The 11,312-nt window shown below is 31.6% G+C and overlaps 1 protein-coding gene across 1 annotated transcript; it reads left to right on the top strand.

Annotated features, from left to right (window-relative positions):
* Positions 1 to 438: 438 nt before the first annotated feature.
* LOC107163756 (uncharacterized) lies at positions 439 to 11,244 on the top strand. Its single transcript, XM_015511332.2, has 5 exons — positions 439 to 817; positions 8,697 to 8,913; positions 8,998 to 9,173; positions 9,262 to 9,397; positions 10,130 to 11,244. Exons 2-5 carry the CDS (start codon positions 8,703 to 8,705, stop codon positions 10,531 to 10,533), a joined length of 927 nt encoding a protein of 308 aa, XP_015366818.1. The 5' UTR covers positions 439 to 817; positions 8,697 to 8,702; the 3' UTR covers positions 10,534 to 11,244.
* The last annotated feature ends 68 nt before the right edge of the window (positions 11,245 to 11,312 follow it).

Below are 11,312 nucleotides of genomic sequence, written 5' to 3'. Positions count from 1 at the left end.
GTATAGCGACAAACGGGTTCGTCCCGAAAACATGTCTGTCAAACGGAAATTCGTCATATACATTAATATTGCGATGCTTCCAATTAAATATTATATTTTCATTATTATTATTAAAAAATAAGTGAACGCGGAAGTTACACTGCGCGTGTACAACGGTAAGCGTACGCGTCTGACCCGAAGTTCGTGAAAAACTTTTTTTTTGTTTAGATCTTATTGTACCTACGCGCCTTGTAGTTTTTCGTCTCTATATACGGTGTACTTTTGTCATAATAACATGCAAATATGTATTCAACCGAGCTTATAACCATCGTCACGATGACAATAATAATACATCGAATACAGTCGGGCGCATTGAAAAGGGTTGCCGGCTAGACCACATGCGTTTGGCGGCGACTTGGTGGGGGGCGAGTACGAGCCCTGTAGTAGTTCCGGGCCGCTAAACGTAGAATGCCCACAGACCGGTCGGAGGTCGCGTGCTGGTGTTCCAGTTAGTAACAATAATATTCTCGGGGGTAGCACGCATCGTGGAACAGCACATAACGCTGTTATAACGGACGTTTTTCACAGCTAATTTTTTTTTTTATCATTTTGAATTCGCGTCCCGTTTTTCTCTAGCCGTTGGGTTCTTTTCCTATACATCAACCGTCGTGACGTGATAAGACGAACTGGTGGAATAATCGTACTATATTATCATAAACGACACTAACTTACTGATTTACCGGACATTCATCCCAGGAACGAATAACTACGTTCACACGCAAGTCCGGAAGAAGCTAGAGCTTGGACATCGGAGGTCCGAATCAAATGATTGTTTCATGTGAGTACAACTTACGCAGTTGTGGATACACACTGCAGCCTACATGTTATTATACATATTATATTATATTATATAGTTACGATGGTACATACCGATTGTATGATAAATAGTAAATACTAATAATGACTAATATAGGTACTAATAATACTAATAATTATGATCATAATACGTGGAAATGACACTCTACTCTTGTAGACATATGTTCTAGACGTGAGTTTATTTAATATAAAAATAATATAATAGCTAGGTGAGGTATGGTGTTAATTTAATGCGAAAAATCTATACACTTTTATTCAGATAGTCGATCGAATGGCCACTTAGCTACAAACTACAATTATTTTATTCTTTCTACACATATATATGATGTATTGATGTTTTATTATATAGGTACATATTATATGTGTATTACTTTGAAACTAATAGGGAAGTGCTCCGGAATGCTGAGCAGTGACCACCACACAGTCAAGTTTTAACAACGTTAGCTGACTAGTTCAAAAATAAATTATAATATATCATCACTATATTTTAACGGTTTTCAGTAATAATAATATGTAACCTCAACTATGAACATTTTTATAGCTATATAATAATATTTAATATTTCCGTTGATAAAATTAACAAAAAAGTTGTATTTCATAAACAATAAATAATAGGTATGATATTCTTATTAACTTTTAATTTTATAATTAAAATCATTAATATAAATAATAAATATTATGCTGCTAATTTTTTTATGATGTTTAGAGTACCTACATAATTTTCACATTTTTTACATTTGAAAACAGATTGTAATTTGTATTATAATTTTTGAAACTGTATTGAATGAAAAATGTCTTTATACACTTGTGTTGTATTTAATACTAAAATTGTCGTTGTCTTAAATAAGTATATAGGCAATATAAATTAATATACCTACATTTGAGTAAGCAGCTGCTTATATTTTAATAAAATATTTAACTATATTCTAACTTATTTTGGTTTATAATATTCTATTAACGATTAAATTATTTTATAATTGTTGAATGTGTGAAATGTTGTAAGCTCGCGGTGAACGGCCAGATAATAGCAGGTGATGATAAAAAGCTGAATTTTACAATGATCATTTTATAAATAAAATTACGTTTTGTTAACATGGCCTTTTTTATTTATATCTCTTATTAGAAATATACAATCTGTAATAATGTTAACAATAACTTTATGTGTTGAAAAAGAAAAAGAGAAAAAAATATACACACAAGGACAGGTATGAGACTTGAGAAAAGTGTTACCTAGTGGTAACACTCGGAGACGATGAACCATGACCTTAATCTACAAACAAACTTCAAGAAAAGATGCTTAAAAATCAAAAAAAAAAATGTTATGTACAAATTAATGGATACAAACGAAGAACAAACATGGCTTCTATTTTAATACAAATAATTCTACTATGAGATCACTCTGAAGTAGCTTTGAAATAAAAGAACAAATGGTACATCGGTACCTACCAAAATATGAATCCTCAAAAATTAGTTAATGCCTTAAAATAAAAAATAAAAACATTTTTTACAATGTTCCCTTGCTATGTCATTGATGGTGTTCTATAAATCTCGAATATAAAAACAATTTGGATTTAGTATACCATGATGTTTATCTATGGATCAATATATTAGGGCCCAGTTCATCCACCAAATGGTATCATTCCTACCTACACTTCTAATAGAGTTATATAATAATTTTAGTGCTCCCAACACGTCATCTGTATGTGCCATCATGTATAACAATATAATTATTTATCCTCTAGGCCGAGATGATGACTGCTGGCAGGTGACGCCTATGTTTATATATACACACTATAATTGCTGCAGTGCACATCGATTGACGATCATGTAGTAAATAATACGGAAACAATACATCTACGGCTATAGAACAGAAAAATATCGTGTTACCTATCCGAATTTATGGCATTAATAGTTTCCAAGAACACCAAATACTATAGTATAGCTTTGAGCCCTGAATTACTTTTTTCTGATTCTTACTCATCGAATTGTAATTTTAATTTATCTTAGTTTTCAATATAATATGCAATGCGTATAATATATTATAATTTCATGTCAACTATTTATTGATTTAGATTTTGAATATTATTAAACTTTTATGTAAGTAAGGTGTCTCAAATGTATTTATCCACCCCTTGATAATTAACATTAATAACCATGGAATTGCAATTTTATCAGTTTTACAAATTAGTTTTTAATATACGATTATAAAGCAGTATAGCGCACTAAAAAAAATCTATTAAGTGCCTATCAAGATACTTCCATGAAATGGAAAAAGATTTTTTATTTATCTCTATGTTATTAGTGTAGCCTGCATTTTAAATTTAAAAAAACTGCGTTAAACAACTTCGTTTCAAAGATGCTAACATTTTACTTATGAGTCACATAAAAAGCTCAACGTATTTTAGTTGATAATACAAAATTCCAACCAACTAAATAAGGCGAAATTATAATGATGCTCGTATGTAAAATAATGTATTCTAAAAGTCTTCACTAAATCACACATTATGCATAAATATAGGTACACCGGCCTTGATACAGACAAAAATAATGATACATTAACATTTACTAACAACTACCTAGCACTGTATTGGTTTATAAATTGTTGACCTATTCTGTATCTCAAACCGTATATAAAATTATATTATCCTCGAGTTCAATCGATATTCTTAAAGTTTATTTTAATGACGTGCCCACGCTTTATTCGACGACGTGGATCGAGGTAATACGTAGTAAAATGATTGATGATAATATTTTCGAACGACGTGTACAATTACTACAATTTATTCATCAATACCACTCCAAAAAGCAAACTCTTAATGATAATAATATAATATACTGTTATATTTTAAATAATATTGTTTTTAGGAAATAATTTAGTTTCGAGCCTAATTGAATTCGAAGTTCATCAAATAGTAACGATGCCGACCTGCGATATATGTGTAGGTATAGGCATTCTCTGCGTACATTCGTTGCTGTGCACTAGAATCCATTAAAACTTCCTGTGTGCGTTCGATTTTATTTTTATATTTTTAAAATCGTATGTGAAATTACCTCATTTTACACACGTCCACCATTATCTGCCTATGCATATGTAATATATATATATATTTACAAAATAAATTTACCAATACCCATTTTACAGGTAGCCTGAAAAAAATAGGTAGATAAAAATCTGTTAATTTCAACGTTCGCATTAGTCAGAATAAATCGGTGGCGGCCACAGCGGCGACGGTGGCACATGTAATGGTTGTATATATCGATCGTATAGGTGGTCAGTGAAAGGGTCACAGGGGGTACACCTACCTTGCGTAGATATTGTATCCCTCCAGCAGCGGCGGTGGTGGTGGAGGTGGTGGCTGCTATATATATATATAGTGGAGGTCGATGTCCATTCAAACGGACCGGCGGCGGCCATTTGCCACTGAATATTACATAAGAAGCGGAAAAAAATAAGGCACGCATTAGTCTCGGCGGTGAAGGCTTATACCTATATAGGTATTATAATAATTCAAATAATGTTACACATATAACATATTTGCGCACAACCACGGACTTCGACATCGCGTTCTACATAATATTTTTATTTTTTGTCCACCGACACACCAGATAGTGTATTGATTCGACGCATACATAATATAGTATTTATACTTAACTCCATCGACTATTATAACGCGGTTTATAATAATATCATAGAATATATTCTGTTGATGATATTATTCAGAAGACAATTTTAGTAACTGAACTCCGTTAAGACGTACCTATACGTACCTATATATATGTACGAAAGCGCTTTATATTATTGAAAGATAAATAATATGTTAAATACCGAACATAATATTATTATATGTTAATAATAATGAAAGTCGAGAACTTAAATTTGATTATATATTATTTAAAAATGACTTTCTTCTCTCGGCTACACTGTCCATGACAATCAAATTTCTCTACCACTCTCGATTCCCTATGTACTGAAATTTTCTATACGATCTACCTAATTACACGTCCTAACTTCATTATTAAGATATAAATCCATAAATCAATCGTTTATAATTGTTTAATGTAACATGTAAAAGTAAAAGAAATACAAAATATTATATATATCCAAATAGGTATATTGGATATTAGGGCATTGTATTATTGTATTATGAACTGCGAAAAAAGTGTATTTCACCACATATAAAATAAAAGTGAAATTATTTTTACAAAGTAATAATTTTAAATCATGTATATAATTATTCCAATTTTTTAGAAAAAAACTCTTACATAATCATTAATCCATAAGGAAAAAAAATTAAGAATTAAAATAATCATTTGTGTTAATTATATAGTTTATAAACATATTGTGTACATAATCAAATATTAAATCGACAAAGTAACAGTTAATTCCCTATAATGTCCTAATGAGAGTTTAAATTAAATTATTTGAAGACTAATCATTTTTTTAATACTTGTTGATAAAAATGTAAGCATGAAAAACTGGAGAATTTAATGTTCCTTATGTAGATACTACATATATATATGCTTATATTATAGAAATAGGCACTTATTATATTTTATTTTATTCCAAACTAGTCGTATTATTAAGTAATAACTAGGTACTAGGTAAATCTTTAACGAGTAAATAAATATTTATTAAACGACCATCGTTCATAAATAAAATGTCGGTTTTTTTTTCGCAAAACATATTGTAGGTAGTCGCAAATATGATATTTTTAATTACATTTTAGCAATTCTTCAAATCAAACAAAAACATTTTATTTATCGCATATTCTATTCAGATATTTCGCAGTTAATGTTATTTCATATTTATTGAGCAACATTTACGCTGAGTTTCAAAAACGATAAAACGTTTTCATTAGTTTTCGCATGTAAAACAATAAATTTTTCAAGGTAATAAAAATATTAACACACACGACATGTGATAAACTGAGTGTTAACCTATCGACATAAACATACAGAGTGTTTCACTAAGCAACCTCCATTTTTCGTTTAATTAATAGAACTAAATTGTATAACATTTAGATTTTTACATCAATGTAGATACGTACGTAAATTGTTTTGTGATTATACAAATTTATTTATTTTATTTAAATAAAAATTAACCTTTTACAGTAAGTAAATTTTAAGACAAATAACTTTTTTTGAAAATTCCAATGATTTAAATTTAAATTTAAATTTGAACGAAGAGTTGAGCATACTCTACCTACCTATACATAATATTATTTATTAAAATTTATAATGTTTGTCTATGAAACGAGATTATTTTTTGGTTTGTGTTATCTCTATCATTCTTTTTTTCAGTATAATTTATGGTTGTATGAATAAAACGAGATATTTAAATAGATAACCAATAGAACAATTATTTTAACAACATTCGTGATAGTTGGATAACATGTATATATATATTAGATGTATTTACTTTCGTCCGTTTACAACGATGCCGCAAACAAAATATTAAGCACCTATACGACTTTTTTGTTTTATTATTAACTTATAGTTTACACAATATAGTACCGTTTTGCTATGTCTGAGAAGTGTAAACGTAAGGTGTGTGACCAATCAGAGCTAACGTCAGTCGTTACAACATTATAGAACAATATAATATATATTTTTATATGCAAGTCAACTAATAGATTTTTGTTTAAAAAACAACTGGTCCAAAAACTTTCACGGTGCGACATATTTTGCGTTCGACAGTTGTGTATAGGTAGGTACTAACGGTTCTTGGTGCTTAGTTTTATTTATACTAAACTAATTAATAATTATATTTTTTTAGTATTTTTTTTATACATCTATTTATACAACACTGATGCAATATTTTTATTCGAACGGGATGCATACGATATAATATATAGATGCTTAGCTACTCGAGAGTCGAGTATTATGCACGTGAAAATGTTTTTCGTCCATTGTAATACACAAAAATATATACATGTTATATATTATGTACGTATATATGTGTGTGTGTGAGTGTATGTATGTGCAGGAAAAGCAGCTCTACGCTAGCCGAATACAGCAGTAGGTAGTATTAGATTATCGACGAAAACCGGGCGCTTGCGCGCGCGAAAGCCCTTTTTCTCGTCCGGACACGCCCACGTGCCCGCCGCCCAATCCATTCCGTGCACCGGACAAGGGTAGTCTGACAGTATAAACCCCTGAATTATTTATCCCCCAAGCCAAAATTCATACGCACGTAGGTGGATGTATACGTGTATGTAAGAGAGAGAGAGAGAGAGAGAGAGAGAGAAAGAGTCGGTCGGTTGGCCTCGCCGTCATGTACACAATATAATAATATAAAAATAATAATACGCGTTTTACTCGATGACAGTTTTCCCACGTACACATATAAGACCTATGTATAAATATATATATATATATACGCATTCGTACCTACCTGAATAATAAAACGCGCAGGGGACATGCCTACCTACGCGTGTACATGTAGGTTTGATATTTCAGTCCATCTTTTTCGAAACTTATCAAGGGGGATTTTTGTTAAATCGATACGCGCGGCGCAGTGCCATCCTGCAACTGCGATCTATTATAATATTATAATATGTTTACCCGCTCCAGCAAACGATTATAAATGACTAATAATATTTCTCGTTCACGAATCACGCGACCGACGTTTCTTAATGGCCAAACAAATTTTGCGTTAACCAAGCTGTGGAGGGAGGATTTATTGTTATTGTAATGATTACGCTATTTGAGATTTACCCAACATGGCGTATCGTAGTTTTCGTATAATAACACTTTTCTGATCCATTGCATTTTTTGTAACGTTCAACCACATTGTTCGCAATAATAATGCAAATACCGATATTCTACATCGGTAATAGGCGAATTAGTATAAACATGTATATATGTAGGTGCCTATGTGCCATTAATACACGATGTAATACATACTATAGATTATTGTTATGTTTCAAAAAAAAAATTATATAGTAATATTTTAATGAATATATTGATGGCCAATAGATTACGGTCAAAGCTTGAAGTAAGTTAAGGTCATTTTTATACACATGCACTGATAATTCAATTAGACAGAGCTGTTGAGGACGTTAAGGTCATACAATATACCTATATATAATATATCGAAACATTGTTCTACGATTCGCTTCGACATTGGTACTACACGAGTTTAAATTTAATCAAAAATAAGTACGTTGTACATTGATAAATATCATTATATTTTATGCTCGTATTTTGATTTGGAAAAACGAAAAATGTGCATTTTTTAAGTTTTTGTAGATAGCTTTAAATTATTTATTACACATTTTTCTTTGCATATTTTGTAATAAATGTTCAAGAATGATTTTTAAAATAAACACACGCGTACAATGGTGAGTTGTGTACAGGTTGATAAGTTCCCACATCAGAACGGTTAAAGGGCTCGTGACGCTTCCTATTCATAGAGAAATCATTTTCGTAAAGCTAATAATACGCTCTGGGTACAATACAATCGTTTCTCCCCTTCAGAAATACTGCAGGCACCTTTACGACGCATAATAATACGTAAACCATTATCGGAGTGTGTCAAGTGATTAATAATCCCACAACACTCAGGTAAACGAACCCCTTTGTCGGTATTGAAGGGGGAACAAAATCGAGAATGAACCTGCCCCGATATCCTGCACGCATGTGTCCGGAAGTTGGTTGTTAATCGGTCGGAAACGATCTCGGGGGAACTTGATGATCACCCCCTAGACAAATACGCACCCCTGGGGAGCAGTTAACGATTTTTTAAATCTTCCGCAGATCTAAAAACAAGTGTAAATAGAAAATATAGACAATACGATATTAATAATAGTAATACGTATTCGTTTGTTTTTTGTTTTTAGTAAAACATGTTGGACATTAAGAGGTCGATTTCCATGCTTCCAGTACCAGTCAACTCGGAACAAGACACGGATCTGACCAGTCTAAATTGGTTACATAGTTTGACAAATATACTTTCGGTGCCATCTCTGCCTACACCTCCTGATTCGCCTAATTCACCCACACGTTCAGCAGATCAAAACCCAAAAAAACTTCCACACAAAATCCGTTTCCAAATGAGTAAGTATATGTATTAAGTATTAGGTAATAGCTATTGAATATTGGTAACTTCGGTAACTTTGATTTATTGATTTTTCGTTTCAGGTTTGGAAAGTGCCGAACAATACAAAAATAATGGAGATAAAAAACCGCCATTTTCATACTCCACGTTGATTTGTATGGCTATGAAAGCTAAAGGAAATAAAGTTACTTTAAGTTCTATTTATGGTTGGATCAGAGAAAATTTTTTGTACTACCGAAATGCCGATCCTAGTTGGAAGGTAATGCATAGTATTTTGTATTTAACCAAAACCAAATACAAAACAGGTACCTACTACCTTTCACATTTTACGGTATTTTTTTCTTCAGAACTCCATCAGACACAATTTATCGTTAAACAAATTCTTCGTGAAAGTGCCGAGATCTAAAGACGAACCAGGTAAAGGAGGGTTTTGGAAATTTGACGTCGATTGCTTAGAAGGTGGTGCTCGACGTAAACGAACAAGTAAATATGACTCATAATCATTTACCAAAATACAAATTATACATAAATAGAAATTAAGATAATGAGATAATAGTGTCGGGAAGTTTTTCGTTTCTATTTTGATGCATAACAGTGGTATATTAGACAACTAAAACGTATATAAAATAAATTAACAATTTCGATAACAATACTTAATACTTTTTTTTTTGCAATTTTGTATAAATCACATTTTAAATGTGGATTTTAATATATAGCATTTATATAGGATACAGTATAATGGATATCTACTATTTGCATAATACCTATAGTCTATACATTTACAATTATATATTTATAGCAGTAATATTCATCACAACATAAATATAAAATATTACTTTATACTTTATACTATAAAGTTTATAGTAATATTTTCTAAATACTGCAGATAAATGTTGTTGTAGGGAGAAAAATAAATACCTAATTAAATCTTAATAACTAATAAGTACCTATCTATGTAGTTAAAATGTATAAATGCCTGAAATATATTCAAAATGTATTTATTTTTTTTTGGGGGGGGAGGGGGAGGGGAGTCACTATAACACCATAAGTGTTACAACAATGCATTGAGTAGTACATTTCAGCAGTTCACACGTTCCTTAATATATTTTACTATTGTTGACAATTATTTGCGGTGTTAATGCAACGATAAGATGTGATCAATGATCGTTATATTTATAAATATTAAGCTTAACAACCGATCGTGTTGCTCTACAGGTAGCCGGAGGCGGGCAAGTCGTATGCAACAAAAGAACAACGCGAATAAGGGACACGGAGAGATGACCGCCGAGGACGAAAAAGCGCTCCAGTTGGCCGTCCTGTCGCTGCAGGAAGAGGAACAGCGACATATGGACAACAATTTGGACGGTTTCCACCAGCAGCCGATGATACTTCCTGTCGACGAACCGATGGGTGAACCCGAGTTGATCTACAGCTGTTCGATAAACGCAGCCACCGTGGATCCGTTCATGTCTTCTGTAGTCGATTACACGATAATCGACATACCCAACGACCATCATCAGTCACAAATCGCCACGGACGACGATCTAACCATGCTCACGAACTTGACGTGGGACGATTCGCAAATGGACTTACTCGATTCGTTGCTAGATTCGTTGTAGACAGGCTTTAATAATAATTTATTATATTTGTGCAGTTGGTATGCGTTATTGGATCCTATATACTTTATAATATCATTATCATTATTATACATGTTATATTATTATGTGTTGTAATACCGAATCCATTCCAACATTCCATTTCGAGTGTTTTGACGTGTCAAAGTGAAACTAGTCTTTTTAATTTTTAATTTTTTATCATTTTATTGAATTTAATGTAGAACGAAACGGCGAGAACGAAAATGTGATACAAACTGTTTGGATGGAGCTTGATAACTATTAGTGTATATATTTAGATTTAGGTAATTACCCACATCCGTAGGTAACTAGGTAAGTCTTTAAAGAAGTAGCTACCTATCTTACCAGTTTGCAACACAGACTTTCCGCCTTCCGTTTCACCCTGTATTGCGTACGGGAATACAATAAACGACTTGTATAGAAAAGTCACCTAATTAATCCTATGATAAGATTATGTATTTAATATTTATGTAATAATTTGTCTATCTTTTCTTTTACATACCTATATTTGCATTATTGCAGTACCTATGTTTTAATTGTATATTTCTGTTTAATATCGTTTTAAAGACGATTCCTCATTCGATGTGTTAACAATAGCGATTTAAGTTGTATTAATTTTTTTTTCAATACGCACGAAACTATGTAATGTTCTAACAGACATAAACTTAAAAATATAAGTCGTAAGCAATTATATAATATCATAATACTATATATTATATAGATAAAAATCATATAATACAAACTAAACGTAAATAACATGCGTA

The sequence above is a fragment of the Diuraphis noxia genome, unplaced genomic scaffold (genome assembly GCF_037042655.1).
Source record: "Diuraphis noxia isolate RWA-SAM2 unplaced genomic scaffold, SU_Dnox_SAM2 contig0002, whole genome shotgun sequence".
In the NCBI taxonomy this organism is placed as follows: Eukaryota; Metazoa; Arthropoda; class Insecta; order Hemiptera; family Aphididae; genus Diuraphis; species Diuraphis noxia.
The sequence above is the reverse complement of the archived record's forward strand: the minus strand, read 5'-3'. Positions and strand labels throughout refer to the sequence as shown.